Below are 20,595 nucleotides of genomic sequence, written 5' to 3'. Positions count from 1 at the left end.
GGAGGATGTTCATAGGTGTAATCCTACACAAATGTGTGCTATTGACTAAACAGTACCACACTACATATCATATATCTAATCCTTAATATTTCAAAAAATGCTTTACTTATATTAATATCAGTTACATAGTTTTACATGTGGTCTTGTGGCATAGTTTAAACTTGAAATATAGTTAAGTGTTAATTCTAAGGTTTTATTTTAATTTTATTAAGCGTCTACTCCTGTAAGTGTTTGATTCTTTTTGTATTCTCCATAACATGTAAGTTTTATAATGTTGTAAAATTTGTTTTACTTTGTTAACAAAACGTTAGAAGACTGAAAGTTGAATTTTTAGTAATAGCTTTTTTATGTAAAAGTAAAATGTTTGAATATAAACTATTTTCATGCATTTATTGTATATCTGCAGTAGCTGATATTGATCAAATATCTTGGTACATCTATTGGTTTTGTCTTTTTGTTGAGATATTTTAGAAAGTAAGAACCAATGTAATATGTGGTATTTTATTTATGCATAGAATCCTGAGTCGACTAAAGTATTCATTTAACCATTTAAGAAGAAATTGAAACTTACAGGAGCTAGATGCTTATTATAATAATAAAACAATTAGAACTAAAACTTGACTGCATATTTAAATTTAACCCTGCTACAATTATATAGGATGAGAAATGTCTTAAATTGCGTAACACAAACATATCTTCAAACTTCAATACATGTGAAATCCAATCACATCTAACACACATACTCAAACCTTAATAGCCTACATGCGAGTGAAGTCCTGCACGTCGTAAACACTCTCCTAACGCTGAACTCGTGGCGAACATCGTGAATGTTAAACAAATACTGCGTCTACTCCAATGGGTCAGTTTTCAGAAAAACAAACACAACTCAGATTGTTGACTTGTGTTACTCTTTGTTACAATCTACAACAAGAGTTTCGATTGGTTCAGAAATATGCGTCGTTTAAAGAAATACTAGCGTTACGGTTAGCCTTCATTTTTGATAGGAGTTAGGTGTGGGCGTTGCTTAACAATGACATGTGATAAAGCGCCTGCATTCTAATCATTTTTAGATAATTTACTATTAAAATTGTACCAACTTCTTATAAACTTGATCTGAATATTATTGTAAACCAATTTCCCAAAACAATGTGGTAATTTTTATCAGGGTTTTACTTCATCATTGCTAGGTACACAATATCATTTAGTGTTTTCGTGTGTTTTTATCTTGTACATATTTTCTTTGATCATATTTAAGTTTTATCAATTTCAAATTCGAATTACAGTTTATTGAGACTTCGGTTTGCTATGAAGAAGATAATTTTTGATAAATTCGAATCTAAGACATTACAATATATACATGTAGTTTTGACTGTAGTCAAGCTGCATAAATTTGAGCTGACCTAAAATAACTTGTTTGGAGCATAGGAAGATAAGCAATAACCATAGAAAATGGTCACCTTATAGTTGAAACAAACGTAATGTCCCGAAGCAGGTATGCCTTACTTGGTACTTGTACGTGTTGCATTCGGTGTAAATAAACATAATAATAACTTAACTTATTGTAGGCGAGACAATATTCTTATTTGGAGCATAGGAAGATAAAAAAGTCACCTTAGTTATAGTTGAATCAAACGTGATGTCCCGAAGCAGGTATGCCTTACTTGATACGTACGTCGACGGTAGCCTGAACGCTCATCGTTACAGAGAGCAGATCTTGATACCACCTGTTGTTCCATTCATGACAGCACTCTTAGCAAGATGATGCACGTGCTCAAGTCGCACGCGTCAACATCGGTTTTCTTTGTCAACAAAGCAATAATATGCTTGATTGGCTATCGCTTTCCCTAGATCTCAATCCCATTGAGCACTTCTGTGATCAGTTGGACAGAAGGGCGAAAAATCGAAGACAGCAGCCTCAAGTGTTGGACCATTTGAAGACAGCCTTACACGAAAAGTGGCGAAGGATCCGTGTGAGGGGGTCTATAAACCAATTCATCACTTCCATGCACCGTCGTTGTCAGGCTGGGGTCAACATTTATATGTATATAATTTGTAAGGATTTATCTAAAGTTCTTTATAATTTATGGATATTAGTATTAGTAATAATTTTGAAACATGATAAGGCTTACAATCACCATTATACATGAAGCAAGAAGAAAATTATCACAATGTACAAAAAAATGAATAACGATGTCTGTGCAAATAGTCTAAAATGCAGACGTGAAGAGGTGCGTTTTGATGTTCTTCTTGAATTTGGCCAGGTTATTTGACTTTCTAATAGCAGATTGTAAGCTATTCCACAACGTGGCCGAAACTCTCCCAAAGCACCAGTTTCCATAGATCACAGTACGAGATTTTGGAACAACCAACAATGATTCTGACTCCGACCGCAGTGATCTTGACGGCTGATACAGGGAAACAAGCTCCTGTAGGTACTGGGAAGCTGTTCCATTCAGTGCCTTGTATGTTTATACCAACATTTTGTACTGCGACCTGTATCGAACAGGAAATATAGCACAGGTGTGATGTGCTCTCTCTTTGAAGTACGAGTAACCAGTCATGTTGCAGGGTTCTGGACCTTGTACAGACGACTAGTTAGTTTGTCAGATATATACCATAAAACAGGACGTTACCATAATCCGACCGAGAGGTACCAAGTGAATGCACCAAAATCTTGCCTGCCGCATACAGCCGATATTCCTTAGAGAATGAAATAATGTAACGTTTCTTGTGGTGGTCAGTCTATCTTACACACTTGGAGACATTTGTTGAAGTGAATATATAGGTATATGAACCTGAAAAAGTGATACTGACCGAAGCGAAGGCGGGGTTAATATAATGTTCTCAATTGTCAATTGACAATATCACTTTCTCATGTCCATAAAATCTCATACTCACCAAAAACATAAAGTTTTTAATTGTTAGAATAAATGCTTAATAATGATGTAGTTATCTTACAACAACAACTCATAAAAAGTGTACCAAGGAAAGTACTGCATTGGGCAGAGCAATCTACACACAGGTGTCGTCAATTACAATTACTTTAAAGTGTAAGGAACGAAATAATTTCTAAGATATCTTATATTTATCTATACAATGTCTCTATTATATGTGATATCTTATGTAAGATATGATATCTTATATACTTTATAAGATGTTTTATAAGATATATCATCTAATGTCATGAGACTTCGCTCCTTGTTATGTTGGCTTGCCATAAACTCTTGTCGTCACTCCTTCACAAAACGTGATGAACAGATATGTCTATGAAATATGAAAAGAAAAATCTTTTAATATGGGGCAAACATTTGCATAATCAAAATTAAAATCATATATGTTATATCTTATAAAATCGGCATCAAGATAGGCTTAGAATGTTTAGATAGTGCACGGAAGTAAAATATCAAAACTTCAAATTCATGAGCCATGTAACGATTGCAATGGAAAGAAATATGTACAAATGCCGTAAAAGGTGTCATGTAGGTTATGGAATCAAAGTTTGTAAATCAGACCAATGTCTTCCAAGTCTACAGAAGTGAAATGTGTTTTCATGACCGTGACAGCCAATTATTTATCACGGATGTATTTAAAGCCTGAACATTATATCAAAAAGTGCTCCACTGTAAATGAAGAGTCACATGCTTGGCATTAAGGGCGTAGCGTCCGTAGAAATAAGGTCCGGTTACGTGCGTTTAGAAAACTGAATTAGAAATACAACATAGAGATGCATTTTCGTGATAAACTACATTATAAGATGTTGTTGAAATCAGGATATTTACGTTTGCATAACCGATATCAAAGCAACGAATATACATTCTATCACGCACACTTGCAGAGGTAACCTAATTTCGTAAAGTGTTAGTATGACCGTCCACCAGCTAGGTATCTTGAAAATTCGGTAAAGTGTATGAAATTGCCGCTCTAGACCCGCTGGACCTAGGTAGCCCCCAGACACCTCGCCTTGGATTACACATATTTTTTGGCCAATCGTATAGTGGGTTTAAAAAATGTATATGGCAGTTTGGTATTGGTTTGCTGTGAATACACCTTTGGCTGCTCTGTCAGCATTTTCATAACTTGTATCCCGTCGTGGCTTGGATTCCATAAAGGAATGTTTTTTTTCATTTCTTTGAGATACAAGATATACGGATAGAGAGGTTTTGTATAAGAGTGTTATTTTGGGATCTCATAACTTCAGAATTTGAGGACCGATAGAGTGTCTGAACAAACCATTGCCTTTTTCTACGCGTTGTTCATCGATATAGTCAAGGACCAAACCAATGGCGCTTATTTCCGTGGAGAAAAAAGAGGCACTGTCAGGTAATCATGGCGGGAATGGTGAGCAAAGCAGCAGGTTGCTGCTACCCTTTTGCCATCTTTGGAACCATCAGTATAAAGCTGTGTATGATGAGGGAACCTCAAGCTGCACTCCCGAAAGGAGGATTCGTGTTCCTCGGGCAATGCACCGGACTTTGCAAATCAAGCAATGCAAAATTAACGTTATGTGTTTGCATAGTCCATAGTGAAACATCCGATATGTTGTATTTAGCTATGATATTCACATTTATGTTGAGTTCCTGCAGAAAACTGGAAATTTGGATACCAAATGTTGATATGAACGTTTGATTTTTCGCGAATACATTTAGGCATTTTGGGTTGAAAACTTGAGCAAAGACAGGATTTTGAAAATTTGGTTTGAAATCATACTGTACCCCAAGTGTTTCCCTTTGGCGATAACGATATGGTGCATTCGCCTCCACGTAAAGGCTTTTCACTGGTGTCACAAAACATCAAGTGATAGACGCAGCCCATGGTTGTATATGAATCCAGTATCTGCAGAAAGGAACAGCGTGCTGACACATAGACCATTGAACCATAATCGAGGTTTGATCTGATAAGTGATCTGTAAAGTCGTAAAAGCGTTTCACGGTCTGCATCGCAATCAGTATGCGAGAGAACTCGTAGTATGTTAAGCGCCTTTGATCACTTATCTTTCAGATGCTTTATATGTGGAAAAGGAGAGTTTCGAATCGAATATAATTCCAAGAAATTTGGTTTGCTAAACAACTGGGATTTTAATGCCATTAATTGCAAGATTTGGGTCACTTTGGGGTTTTCCTTTCTGACAAAAGTGCATGCAAACAGTTTTAGACTTGGACAATTTGAAACCGTTTTCATTTGTCCACATTTGTAATGTGTTTAATCATTTTGTGGTGTTACCGTTCTATTGTGTACATATTCTTTGATCTATGACAGATCAGAAAGTCATCCACGAATAACGAACCTTCTGTTCACTGGACGAGACATTTGACTATAACGTTTATTTTCAGACCAAAAAGTACCCAGCCTCGAGACGTTGACCCAGCTTTCATGCAGGCCTTACATATATATATATATACAATGCTCAAGTTTCAAGTGATGACCTCAAAGGGTTAGGACATGTTGACAAATTACATCGGGACACTAATTTGTGTAAAGTTTGTAAGTCAACCAGCTGTCGTAAATAAGTGTCAACTCATGATATCACTGTTACTAGCACAGGGTTGAATTGTCATCAGAGTTATCAGATTCCACAGGGTCCATAATTGTAACAATATGTATTATCACACCACTATGACTTTGAATCAAATAACAACGCTAGATGGCTATCAAAGATATCATGTTTTATTCATTTCTCATTTGAAATAAAACATTTTGTCATGATACCTCTTCTAATGTTAAAAGGTATATCGTTTACCCATATCATTTTGTGTGTTCTAGGTACACCATCGCGTCGACATTACTGAATGGTGACCTTCTGGGTATCTATGAACATCAAAAGTAAGTGGTGTCAAGTTAAGGTTCATTACGGATTTAATTTATTTTCTTCGTGTTTCGACTCCTGAATAATTATTGTATTTCTATGTCGCATATTGTAGTAATTGGTACTGAATATCACGTAATAGCGAATGGATATGTCCTAAAATGACGAATGGAGACATTCGTGAGCATTTCTCGCGAGATTTCAATTGTTCCTTGGTTGAATTGTTTTAGTTTTAAATCTTGAATATTTTATAACATACATGTATTTAATTCAGAATAAGGCGACGAATATTTAGATTAAATATAAAGCGGCAACATGGAGAGAATTTCGAAAGCTTCCAGACTTGACTTTAAGGATTTAGTGGTGTCAAATAAATCAAAGGTGTTGTTGAAGGACGTGTCTGGAGTAGCATCCAACAGTGACCTGTTAGCCGTTATGGGACCAACAGGTAACATCCAAACAATGCGATTGATACACATAGTTTGATGTTTGCTTACAGAGAAGAAAACAGTTAGATCAAAATTATGTATCGTACCATACCACTTACCAATATCTCGTGCCAAGTCATGTTTTGTTTACAGCTGTATCAATCTTTTGTGTATTCCTGTTGATATAAGTAGTTGGCTTAAGCAAGTTTGTGATCTTTTTAACTTGTTTGGCACATCGACGATTTGATTGCTATCAATAATCCACTGTCATTTTCAATGAATATCTTAATGGTGGACTAGAGATATAAGATGTATATAAATCATATTCTGTTCTCAACATATTGCTGAACGAAACGAAGCATATTCATAATGCGTGCTAATTGTTCTGTCAAATCATATGTATAATAACATTTGCAGTGAAACATCATAAAACCATAAAATATCTATTGATGTGGATAGAGGCATTGTCTCTGTGTTTGCTGCTGTCTATGATTTTTCAAAAATGCATTGCAATTTTAAAAAAAAGAATACGAATAGATCATTTCAAGAGTATGAATGCTGTGCAAGTAACTTCATGAATGAAAAAAAATGTTCCTCAAGTGAATGAAAAGTCTACATCATACATTTAGAAATATTTCACATTAAAAATATCTGATAAAATGTGTTGCAATTGTTTAGGAAAAATATATTTTTGAAAGTAGTAATACATCTAATAATACTACAAAACATAGTTTTCAGGTTCCTGTAAGTTGCTTGTAAACGATTAAAATGCTGATCAGGTATTATTTGAATAATGATGTAACAATGTTTGGTTGCAACAGAAATGCATCTTTTAAGGTATATTTGCAGTCTCAGTTTTGTTGTGATAATGGTACCTTCAAATCATAAACAGCAAGTGTAATTATCTTCACGTAATCCGGCTCTATCTAAATAACTACTGATCGGTGTCAACCACAGTAGCCAGAAATATGCATACAGACACACCCCGTAGACCATCATTATGCATATAGTTATAACCTGCAGGTCATAGTTATTATTACAATTCGATAGCAAAATGTACTTTTTTTATTCTATTTGCACTGCAATCAACCTCGTCTTTATTTCCCAATCGTGTTTATGTTGCTTTTAACCATTGCAATACACCAAAATCATATATTCGATTAACATTGTAAATATCTATTTTCATAATTTATCCTTATCATGCATTTTACTTCACAAGTGCCGATCGCTGTATAATTATATTCCTCTACATTATAAAGAGCTGGTATTCGGCGCAAAGTGTGGCAGTAATGCCCCTGCAGTATGGCGATTTTTCTCGGCGTTATATTTCATTTTTGTAGTTTGAATAATTCTTGAAAGAATGTCCACCTATAGTTCATTAGCCCTACTTCATTACGGTAACATTCATATCTGTTTTATACATGATGATTTTGGATAAAGGGTTGCTCTTGGGCAATTTATGAAGGTGGTGTTAATGTTCATTTGTCAAAACTGGAGCCCTTCATTGTTTTAGCATCGGCAGACATAGGGAATTACACAAACACTGATACGTGAATCTTAAAGGCCATAGTTGCTCTGTTCCCTTATAAGTATACAGTTACACCATGCAGATCAGCCATGTGTACAGTTAAAACATGCAGACCAGAATTGTGCACAGTTATCTCTCTAGTGTAGGCCAGCGTTATGTTTACATTATTAAACTGCAGACCAGCATTTGTGCCTGTACGTTTTGTTTTTAAAAGTAGCGTCATGTGATGTATCTAAGGTAAAATATCGTGATGATACAAGTAATGTGATATAACAGTTTGATTAAAAGTTATAAAAGATGTATGTGATTTTCACGGAATACGTACAAGAATGAATCAACATTATGGTTAAGCAAAATCAGTATGTACGTCAATGTTTTTATTATTAAATTCAATTTGCTGAATACAATCTATTACACATAGATGTACATTGTGGGTATTGTTTTGTAGGCGCTGGAAAAACAACTCTTCTCAATGTACTGGCTGGAAGAATACCACCTGACTCTGGGACAATCACTCTGAACGGGTCACCTTTAAACAAAACACAGCGGCGTCGCCTTAGTTACGTGTTGCAGGATGACATATTCCTGTCTAATCTCACATTGTGGGAGACACTTTACGTGAGAGTTTCATACGTAAAAACCAACTGGAGTACTTAATGTATTCATAGATATTAATTTGAATTCTGATTTGAAAAAATAAAATAAGGACAGTGATAATTTAAAAAGGCGCGTTCGATGTTTTTGCTTATCTTTCGCTATGACTCTTACATTTTTGTTTTACATTATTGCCTTCATGAAATTGATTACATGACTAGGCCATTTCATTCATTTTCACAAATGAAGCATTGTCGATGTGAACTAAATTATGACAGAATTATAAAATCAATTATTGCTAAGGAGTGTCACATAAATATGTCATTAGGAGAAAGTAGATAATGCCATGTTTGTGAACTTTCTTACGGCTTAGATAGTTAATATCTACACTAGCGAAATAACGCACACAATAAATTAACATGTAAAACGACGTTCTAAATTGTAATGTATTGTAATCATCTCCTATCAAAGCCGATTTTCATTGTTGTCCCTGTCATAGAAGGAGATTGTTTATCAAAGCAGGAATATATTCTGCATATAATCATAGTTACAGTATTTGTTTTCAAATATTGAGACTAGATGTCATCCTTAGTTTACAGCTATGATACGAATACCAGACGACGTACCTGAACAGGAAAAGACCAAAACAATACACAAAATTGTCGAATCGTTGGGGCTGCAGAAATGCCTACATACAGGTAAGCACTATTGCCGTATAAAGAAGACGTTATTAATACCGTACGTAACGGACACATCTAAATCTATATATTACTGATACTAAAAGATATTGACGTGGAGTTATATGCAAATCGATATCATCTCAAATAAGCACAGACAGAAAAGTTTAGCTTTTTAAGTTAAGTGTCCACAAAAAGTAGTTCGAGTTGTAATACAGCAATATCAAATATCTTGCTGTGTTTTGTCTGTAAATTAAAACACATTTAAAAAAATCTTTTCTAGCTATTGGTGACATTTACCATCGAGGTTTATCTGGAGGAGAGAAGAAGAGAGCGAACATTGCCTGTGAGCTACTGACAGACCCGGACATACTCCTCATAGACGTGAGTGGCTACTTTTAAATACATTGATGCGTTTTCGTACAAATTATATATGTTGATGAAAATGGTTTGTTTAAAAGATTGTTGTTAAAAATAATTTTGGGAACTGATTAATTGATGAGACAACAAACTGTATTCGAAAGACGACAACCTGCTGATAATTCTAGCCATGTACAAATGCTCTAAACCTCACAATATACCGGAGAACACGTTTGTTGCGGACGTTTTGGTAATTGAACACGTGGGTGTACAAGTATCCAATGTCATTGCTTCGAATATTAAAAGAAATCGACTAATTCTAATATTTAATTAATTTGTTTGATTATCAACCTATCGTAATTGAACGACAAACCTCATATTAATTTGTATATAAAGGAGCCCACATCCGGACTAGACTCTAGTACTGCGCATACTTTGATGGTTCAGCTGAAGAAGTACACCACAGAACACAACAAGACATTAGTGGTCTCAATTCACCAGCCTTCCAGTCAAATCTACCATATGTTCTGCACCTTATTGTTACTCGTGGAAGGGGAGGTAATATTTTAATTCTTTTCTGTCAACAAAGTAAGTATGAAATTGTTGAATTATGACAAAGAAAAATATAACTTTAAGATGAATCATAGGTTTTCTTTTCTTTTTTATAGATGGCATACTTTGGTTCAGCAAACATGGCCATAGATCATTTTGCTAGCCTTGGAATGGCATGTGGTCAACATCATAACCCTGCCGACTTCCTATGTAAGTGCACATAATTGGTGAATTCAGACAGTTTTTGCATCGATAGAATAAGCATTAATAATGTGAACAACATCTTTGTGAAAAGTGAATCACTACAATCAGCCACTGTTAAAAATAGTAATGAATAAAATCATACAGCAAGTAGACGACCCCAGCTTGCTTGATTACAAAGGAAACATTACATGTGTAGTTCTATCTTTTTTTCTTGTTTTTCGAAAGATTAAATACTGTATACTGGGAACTTTTCGCCGAAGTTTAACTGTTTCGCAATGAGGACGAATTAATCATAACAGCGAATACAATCCTGCTTCTTTATTACGATTGTTCTAACCACAGATTAATGATACGGAAACCTGCTTCGATTTTCCTGGGTCCCAAACTTCACAAAAGTCGCTTTAATCAACGTTTAATCACTTGCTCTGCTAGTTGTTTCACCAAACTTTCTAACTTTCATTTTGCCTCCATGAAACAAGAGTTACAGCTGTATCGTGACATGTTATACTTTGGAAACCGGATCAGTGGATGACGATTTTGAAGACTTCAAAAGGTCTTTTGATCAATCTTGAGCATTATATCCTCAATGTTTCTTCCATCTGAACAACAATTGACTTTTCATACCTTATAACAAACTGAAGGAACGTCCTCTTACTATGAGAGCTTTCTTTTCAACAAAAATATGGACGGCCATAGAAATATATAAGTAATTACTGTAAACAATATTTGAGCACATTTGTGACAACCATGCCAAAGACAATGATGATATATACTGAGAATCACAGTGAAATAAGGGTGGTCGGATGGTGCAGTGGAAAGCGCACTTGCCTTTCACCAAGGCACCAATGAGACCCCCCACGCGCTAACATCCGGGCCAACAATAGTGATTAATATAAGTTCAAATAACTTGTTTCATAACTGTTGTAAAATAAATAAAGAGTATATATAATATACTTTATGAAATAAATCTGCAAAAAAAATGGAATCCTACTTGCAATACATTTGGGTACCAACGGTTTATTGTATGAACATTAGGAATTAATACATTTCTGAAGTAAAAATAGAAATACGGGACGTAGAGTGAAAAAAGCATGATGATAAGTCATACACGATTAATATGATGACTAATTATAATATCTATCTAACCCATTTTTTTTTTATTTTTTTTTAAATTTTCAAACCTTTTACAATTTTAAAGTACCTAAAACATTAGTCTGTTAAATTATACATAAAAAAAAACCAATGCATAACAGCTTATACATGTGATAACAGACGGATGTCTGTTGAAGATTTCACGACGTTAAATATTCCTATATATATATATTTTCCCCTCAGTGTCCGTCAAAAATTAAAAAATAGATAAACAGACAACGAAGATTTCGGTATGCTTAAGACCATAGTTACACTAGTATAACAGTTACCTCCCTTTGTATCGTATTATCATTTTGTATTTTTATAGTTATGATGTTTGCTAAGTGTATGAAGAGTGAACATGTGAGCGTTCAGGCATACCAACAACTTCGTTTTTCTTTTTTCTGTTTTATACATGTATACAAATATACTTACCCATATCCTTATAGTGGAGATGTTGACGCCCGATATGATCGCAAACAGGAATGAACGACACAATAGGAGGGTCCAAAGGTAAAACGTTATTATGTACCATTTAGATTTTACAATCGAACAATTGCTTCGAATTGTAAGTCTGTTGATGTAACATTGGTAATTATAATATAATTAATATGAGATATGCATAGCTTCTGTAAACGCCATTATACCAGAAAAAAATACATATTTTTGCACATAGACAACACTTTTCAAATGACCCCAATCAGGATTCAGCGATGCACTTCTATTACATTCGGGATTACAGTGAAGAATATATTCAATGGTTACAGTTATTCGTGCTATGCAATTACAGCGAAAAAAGGTCTGAAGTGTGTTAACCGCTTGAATATGTACGTTCACAGTTGTCAAAAGTGAAGCAAAACACCAATTGTACTGCGATGCATCTTTGTCATGAATCATTCATATTTTCCAGTTTACAATTGCATGCGGAAGATGCTTTGTCGCCTGGCAAAGATCATAGCAACAAATATACTGTTACTGGCACTGGAAGTGAAGGAAGGAAAGAAGGAACAGCAGTAGCAGCCGTGCTAGGTGAGGATCATATCGGGGTGTCTGTAACACGTAACGAATATGTATGTATTTAAAAAAGATCATGATCTAGAAAGAGGCCAACAAGATCAATGATATACAGAGTACCTGCCAATTCTTTTATTTAAACTGATCTACAATGGATTTCAAATACGTAGGCAATATGAGTGTCAACTGCATCAATATTTAATATTATATTTTAGCTTGCAATAAACGAAACCGCAAAAATTAAAATCGGATATAAATGCCTGTTTTTTATGAATTGTTCATTATCATACAGACGTTATAATCAAGCATAACATTAACAACACATGGATTACAAAATTGTTTAGTTATGCATAATTAATTACAGTTACTTTGGACATAATTCAACTATGTTGAAGGCTTTCTTAAATTGAATAGTACGCGTCAAATCTTTGGCACTGTTTTATTTAAGGATTGAATCTTACTTTGGTCGATTTCATGGGGTGCTGAATTGACTTGGTCTTGAAAGAAATTTAATGAACTGCGAAGCAAGCAGTTTCACGTTGAATTTGTTTCAAGACAAACTCAATACAGCACCCCATAAAATCGACCATAGCAAGATCCAATCCTTAATTTTCAACCAACATGCGTTTTTTCAATACTTCGAACTTGTGAAAGACCATTTGATAGTTTGTCCCATATTTTGGAGCTTGTGCAAGTCTACGTATTTACGTAATGCAAAACAAAATGTGGTTCGTCATTGAAGGACCACTAACAAAATGATGTATGTTGATAGTTCAATACAGCGCAGGCTTATCTGCGAGTCTACGGCAGCCCGGCATCTTCGTACTAGCTAGAAGTGGAGAACAGCTAAATTTCGAGGTTCTACATCTTCTTGAATGTGAAGCTGCAGTTATTGAGTGTCGAATTAGACCGGAAACCAGACGTGGCTTGAAAGGACGAAACAATTTGATATGGCATTTCATATATGTATATGACGTGACCACATAGATGCGTGATCCACGTTGTTTTTGATTTGTACCGGGGGCTGACACTGACACGAGAGGCAGAATGGGTAGCTTGAGGGAGAATTTCTAGGGCAGTAGATGAATTGTCACTACCACTAGGCAACCGTTGATAATATTTTGCTGATTGATCGTTCTTTTGGTTGCTCGAACAATTTATTGTGTAGCTTTAATAAAAATGTAAAATCTTATACAAATGGTATGCTCTTTATTTAAATATGTCAATGGTTATCTCCCTTCGCAAAATCTGAAAATATGTATTCATACGTTCATCGGCAAATGAAACAGGCAACATTTGGTAGTTGCACTGAGTCCAACTTGAATAGAAATTGAAATATTGCAAAATGTAGTTTATCGTAGAGTTTATACCTGACTTACTTTTTAGGAATTTCAGCCTCGATGACGTCATCCTCCGATTGCAATATGGCAGATCAGACCTATATTGTTGAAGAAGAGGCAAGTCGACGATGGCCCACATCACTCTGGACCCAATTTAAAATGCTCAGCTGGAGATCATACAAGCAATCTAAAGGAAGGATACTCCACAAGTTTGAGCTGGTGTTAGCTGGTTTCATAGCTGCTTGTGCTAGCCTCTTGTTCTTCCAGATAGAAAATTCGATTAACACCATCCGTGATAAAATGGGCTTGGTAATAAATTAATAACGTATCGTCATTTTTTTCCTCATAAGAGCAATTGCATGATAGTAATAAAAGTATCACATACGCTGTAAACGTACATTTTAGCAGTAATACAAGTGAAGGACTGTTCGTGCTTTAGATTGCGAACTGAGTTATAATTACGCTCATTGAAGTTTTGTTTCTGTATATTGTTTTATGCTGCATACACTGTAGGTGCGCCAATTCATATATGCAATCTTTTAAAGTTCTATTTTGCGCTAAGATTTGAGTCCGCAAAAATAATTATATTAAGTGACAAATGCTAAAGATGTTCAAGAATATTCAAAGCAAATTTGCATTCACAAAAAGATGCAAACTAAAGGCAGTCCAATGCATCAATATGATAAAGTTTGAAATTTTGCATATGATGATCAAAATAATCCAAATTGAACCTTTTCTGGCTTGAAGGTGATGATGTCCTTGTCGTTCTGGTCCTTTAGAATGTTTGTCATCACTGTTGTAGGATGTAAGTAAGATTCTTGTGCATCTAGTTAAACTCTTCACTTATGTTTTTTCTATGGCTCAGTGACTGGTAAGTTGATATCTCTCGCGAGTAATTGAGTGATTTACATTTGAATTATTTAATTGAGAACTGTACTGATTAAAACCATTCAAAACAATCTATGCACAAAGCCAGAGAAAGCCATCCTAGGATGTCAGCATCTCTGTCTACAGCACACCAAGCTTGGACAGCATCAGCCTTTGCTGGTTTCTGGGGCTAAACACAATTTAATTATCCCATGGCAGCGAGTACATTAAAAATAACTGCAGTAATGTCTGATACTGAAAGAGATTAAATACAAACTTGATCATTTGATCTTGGGAATAACATTTTGTAAATTTGGTGTTTCCCTTTCGTATTACCCTGGGATGATAGATTTTTGACACACCTTGATTTCTCTTTCACTACTTTCGTCGGTTTAAACTTTGTCAAAAAGCTGCACTCGTAGTTATCTGACGGGACCCAGTTTCAAAAGCAAATAGAAGCAATCGTTTCAGAAAATAAGATGTAGGTTATATTTAAACATGTTTATATTACTATTTTTATTTATAAATGTTTTCACATGGCACTGTATTTAATGGGCATTAGTGTCTAGACATGCTAATGGTAAACCCAAGTTCAAGTCTTCACAGCCAGCGCTTTGCTTCGTAGTTGTCTCTTAATGAAACAATGTAATATACAATGTCTTCAGTGGAAATGATATATATTTTTCATTTGTATGGTCATACTTTGATATGTATTACTTGTAAAAGATATAAAGGTATAACCCACATACGTGAAACATATTCGTTATTACTGATACTCTATTTTTTATCAGTTACTGGTGAGCGGGCTGTTGTAAGGAAAGACCGAGCTGCCGGAGCCTACCGAGTATCGGCCTATTACCTTGCAAAACTTACCAGCGAGATGCCCCTCCTTTTGGTAATCCCCTTCCTGTTTAACACTGCAGTTTACTGGTTGACTGGGCTCGGAGGAGTGGATGTCTACGTTGTATACATTTGCATTGGTATCTTGAACTGCTTATTGACACAGGTGCTTAGTGATTGATCTAGAATCGAATTATTGAGATGTAAATATTCATATTTATTTAAATCAGTTGTGTTTCAATTTAGCTCTCAGTAAACACACATTTGGCTCTACAATATTTTTCATTCAGCATAAACATTGTTTTAAGCCGTGTGAAAAGCGTGGCGATTTGTATTTCCGGGTCATGTACTTTCCCTTTATTGATAGAAACCCCCATTCTACGGCGTTTACATGTTGCAGTATAATCGGTAATCAAAAGTATTTGTATCATGATTTCCATAATAGATGTCGACTACTGACGGATTTACAACACAGAGCTGGGGCAAGTTGTGTGGTTGCTGTCATGGTCACATCGACTAATATTTTATGTCTCCTTGTGATATACAATGTATATATTTTTGATAATGTAATTATTTCGTTCTTACTTTGGGGGGATCACTTTGTCTATTCTGATCTAATTATCCCTCTGCTTTTGTATTAAAGTCTCCGAGTAATTTATCCTTTATTCCTATATAGCGTTTGCTTCTTCGGTTATGAATATGAATGACGTTTTTTCTACACTTTTGTAATACCCTTTCTTTATACATTTACAGCTATATGGCTTTTTTTCATCGTCAGGAGATGATTACAATTACATGAAGCATAAGAAAATCATTTCTCGCTGAGTTTGATATCCTTCACGGCTTGCTTTGCATGCGTCGTTTCAAGCTCAATTAAATGGCAAGATGGTCTTCTAAGCCGAAATGGTTTAATTACCGTGCTCGTGTCATGCTTCCAACTGTTAATAGATTCCATGCATACATTGATAACAAAATAGTGATGGTATTTTATTAATATTTCTGATTCAGAGTTTGGCGTATAGCTTGGCCGTGATAACGGACGTCCGACTAAGCCTGCTGACTTGCAACGTCATCTCATTAGGTGGAGTCATGTTAGGTAGATAATAATATCTAAATGATACACATGGTATAAGGATTTGATAACAAGTACAGAGTATTTATATTTACCCGTCTAAATGCTTTGTAAATCATCAATATTGTAATAGAGGTCTGCTCTAACAGGGATATTCTCGTGCTCCGCTCAGTATATTTTTATAAAAATATGTTACCTTGCATGTATCTGCAGTTTTATACGTCATCACAGAAAAAGAGCTTAATTATCAAATACAGGGTAGGTAACCTACTGATCTAGTCTAAAAATTACCATTTATAATGTGAAACGTTAACGCTTGAGGGAGAATGGCGATGCTTTTTATTGTAAATTAGCATGCATACTTTAGTGTTATTAATTAAGAATAAGAATTAGTAAGTTTATGCATAATCACACAAAGTATTAACTTGACGGATTATTAATCATTTCAATAGTATGATATTTACACTTCAACTAATCTTACTGACACAACAATAACAATACATCGTTCTCTCAATGAAATACTTCGTTATAATGTGTTGTTTCCTGTTTAAAGGAGGTTTCCTCAACCTCAACCCTCCTGACTGGTTTCAGTGGGTGAAGTACGTCACACTTGTCCACTACCCCTACGCCGCCACTATGACGTACATCGTAAAGGATATGGCAGACGTTTGGTGAGATACATTATATTTATGGAGTCCACCTGCCTAAATCCGTATACATCAGTACGAATAGATGGGTTTAAACCAGATTTGGTGTAAAGCATTCTTGGGCAAAGGTGATTCAATTATGTTTAAATGGAGGTTGTGGCCAACCTTGGGGCAGAGGGGTAGGGCCCTTAAGGGGGAAATTGAGGTTAATCTTTAAAATCCTTCTCCCTCTGTACGATCGGGGGATAGAGCAAAGGGGGCTCACTTTGTATAAACGAAGAGATGGGGTCCCTGGGGGCAATGTGCAGGGGCGTTTCTAGGATATTTGAAAGAGGGGGCGTAGAATGAAATCTTTTGCCGAGCGAAGCGAGGCGAAAAATCTTTTGGACCCTTTTTTTGCTAAAAAACATAACATAATTGTGAAATTTTAAGGTCTTTTGACGCTTTTGTTTTGGCGTCGGCATCTTTGACGATTTCACTATATCACGTGGTCAACAACAATGGATACTAGGGGAATCAGTATAAAAAGAAATCAGAGTATGTGTTTAATTAATGAATATGATAAATTGCCATATTCAATACAATATTAGCAGATTACGATAGGTTTTTCTTTTTTTTTTGAAAAGGGGGAGGGGGGCGAACGCCCATTACGCCCTCACCTGGACCCGCCCCTGATGTGGTAGGGTCCAATAGGGGGAAAATGGCATAAATATTTCAAATTCTCTAGACTATATTTAAGCACGGAATTAGATTAGATTAGATTATTAGATTATTGTTATCCAAGTCCGTGATTTTAGTCACCTCTTCATCCTTGATGTTTTTAGCCAAAGTGATGAAAGCTCGAGATATATTCACTTGATTATCGGGGATAATCCAATAGAATAAATGAACATCTTCAAAGTTTTGGATAATGTATCCGATACCTTTCAATGAAGTGATAAAATACTACCGAAAATTGGAGGTTGCATTTCTTCTGCTAATCAGTATATATTAAAATTTCCAGGTGTAACCAAACTAGTATGGATATCTTCTCCAAGTGTCAAGGCAACACGACAGGCGTACTGACATCACGTGACATACTGTTGGGAATCGGTGTGGATCTACCTATCTATTGTTACATCATGACAATCGTGTTCGCAGTCTTGATTTTTTACGTTCTTGGTTACCATTCATTGAAATGGAAACGAGTATGATAAAGAATCACGCTATCCGGAAACTCGGCTCGGCTGGAGTTGGATGCCTTTCCATGCTGTACAACATATATAACCTTGTATTGTTGACCAAGTATACCAGGAAGTATATATTCTTAAATGGCTGTAACAACCACAAGACACTCTAGCTCTGTGATCGGCCATTTCTACACCTCTTTCTGTAGTGCTCGACCTATGTTCTACATTATAATTGTCACCGGGTCGCAATGACAACAGTGGTCAGGTTGTTTTGTTAAGTGTTTGAATATCTAATATCAGGATAAAAGAAACCTAAAAAGAAAGGACACACATTCTTACTACAATTTACATTCTTGGAAGTACAAGTGTTTATGTTTAAGTGGCACCGTGTATTGGCCGGTTGCACGACTGGTCAAATGTCAATCACAGGTACTAGCCTCGTCTGTCAACACACTTGATTATAGTATAGGTGTATTGACAGACGAGGCTAGTACCTGTGTGTCAATAGGTCACGTAAGGTCAGCTTGCCCGTTTTGCGTGACAGCGTTAAGTATATAGGGAGCAGGTGAGATACTATTCTGCAACTTGTATACATGTACTGGATGATGTCGTTCTTAGTAAATAAAGTATAAAGAGACTCATCTGCGATATCCAGGGGTTACGCTCACTTTCGCTCTCTACACCCATGGAATCATCCTCGAAAGCCAGGGGTTACGCTCACTTTCGCTCTCTAAACCCCTGGAATATGTCATAGAAAAAGGGTNTAATGATACTTAATGTATCTAATATATATATTCATTAATGTATATATAATAATAAATAGATTGCTCCCCGTTCCTGCCCGTTTCTGTCCGTTTCTGCCCGTTTCTGCCCGTTCCTGCCTGTTCCTGTAAATCGTCTAACCGATAGAAAAATATAAAAACACTGATCAATCGCTAGGCTGATACCTGTCCTTTGCAGATTACAAAGGAGACGCTCGAATTCAAAGCCTGTCATTTTTTTACCGTAACGTGACCGCGAGATTCTTTTGATGTACATCAAAGCATAGGCACTTGACGCTTTGTTATGTCAGATTTTTTTTTTTTATATAAGTATTCATTTTTTATTTTCAAAATTATTATCCGAGAATTATCTGAATAAAAAAAAGAAATGACATTTTTTTTTTTTGTACATGCATTCGAACCAATGAACTTTTTATTGGTTCGAATGCCTGTACATTAAAAAAATATTTATATATTTTTGTCATTTCTTTTTTTATTCAGATAATTCTCAGATAATAATATTGAAAAAAAAAATGTATACTTATATAAAAAAAAAAAAAAATCTGACATAACAAAGCGTCAAGTGCCTATGATCAAAGGATCGAACTAGTCTTCTTGTCTCATCAACAAGGTGGAGCACACCGAGCCTTCAATTTTGCTATGACATATTCCTGGGGTCAGCGAGGGAAAGTGAGGCCTACAATAGTAGAGAGGAGCTGTATTTTAATCAGATTGAATTACCAGCGACAAGCTGGGTACGTGCGGGTGGTATCCCGACGGAAGGTACGCAACATCATTGTTTATGATGTATAATCTGTTTAAATTTTTATTATATAATAATTACAGATGAAAGAAATACATTCTGCCTTTTGTACCAATATAAAAATGCAAATAAAAACATATTCAGTATATATTTAATAACATGTGGTTGTTATATCTGTCTATTTTCCTTCATTGAAAGCACAAGCAGCATGAAACAGCTTTTCCCTATTCATACACAGCAAGGCACAAAATGTTTTTGCAAGTACATCTGTATTTCAACACATAAGATTATTGTTACCGTGATAAAAATCCATGTAAGCAATATTTACATGAACATCAAACATCATTTGATTCCAACAAAAGCAATTTACTGTATTCTGTTTAATTATTAAAACTGATCTTAAGACAAAATTATTAAATGCCAAGCAACATGGCGAGGTAAAATGATCTTGCTCATGAGGGTAGTGTATTTGGGTGATGTGAAAGTAGTTTGTGATTTTTGTTTCATTTGTGCCATACATTTGTAATTCATTGTATTAATATTTGCTGCACCTTTTTTGCGCTTCCCTGGTGATTGCAAATATAGCAAAGTTAAATCCCCCATGAATATAACCAACCGTACTGTATTACATAACAAGAGGCCCATGGGCCTTAACGGTCACCTGATATATTTATACAGAGAGTTGATTTTATTTTTAACATGAACAGAAATATTATTCAAAGTGACAAAAAACAATAAAACCACCTTACTCAATATCTAGCATACAGATTTCAGACTAAAAAGGATTTGAAACTAGCACCTCTGATTCTTAACAAGGAAAATGAAGAAATTTTAGCACACTGACT

The 20,595-nt window shown here is 35.3% G+C and overlaps 1 protein-coding gene across 1 annotated transcript; it reads left to right on the top strand.

The window, feature by feature from the left end:
- Nucleotides 1-6,118: 6,118 nt before the first annotated feature.
- LOC110441741 (ABC transporter G family member 14-like) lies at nucleotides 6,119-17,085 on the top strand. Its single transcript, XM_021484977.1, has 9 exons — nucleotides 6,119-6,251; nucleotides 8,208-8,377; nucleotides 8,946-9,051; nucleotides 9,314-9,414; nucleotides 9,787-9,948; nucleotides 10,059-10,152; nucleotides 11,727-11,790; nucleotides 12,188-12,306; nucleotides 16,964-17,085. The coding sequence occupies exons 1-9, from the start codon at nucleotides 6,119-6,121 to the stop codon at nucleotides 17,083-17,085; spliced, it is 1,071 nt and encodes a 356-aa protein (XP_021340652.1).
- The last annotated feature ends 3,510 nt before the right edge of the window (nucleotides 17,086-20,595 follow it).

The sequence above is a fragment of the Mizuhopecten yessoensis genome, unplaced genomic scaffold (genome assembly GCF_002113885.1).
Source record: "Mizuhopecten yessoensis strain PY_sf001 unplaced genomic scaffold, ASM211388v2 scaffold716115, whole genome shotgun sequence".
NCBI classification, from domain to species: domain Eukaryota; kingdom Metazoa; phylum Mollusca; class Bivalvia; order Pectinida; family Pectinidae; genus Mizuhopecten; species Mizuhopecten yessoensis.
Note: the sequence above shows the minus strand (reverse complement) of the source record. Positions and strands in the feature narration are given on the sequence as shown.

Excerpts from the sequence above, each read along its gene's own strand:
- LOC110441741 (XM_021484977.1), top strand. The coding sequence starts at position 6,119 with ATGGAGAGAATTTCGAAAGCTTCCAGACTTGACTTTAAGGATTTAGTG. Across the intron at positions 6,252-8,207 it reads AGCCGTTATGGGACCAACAG|GCGCTGGAAAAACAACTCTT; the intron begins GTAACATCCAAA and ends ATTGTTTTGTAG. Across the intron at positions 10,153-11,726 it reads TAACCCTGCCGACTTCCTAT|TGGAGATGTTGACGCCCGAT; the intron begins GTAAGTGCACAT and ends ATATCCTTATAG.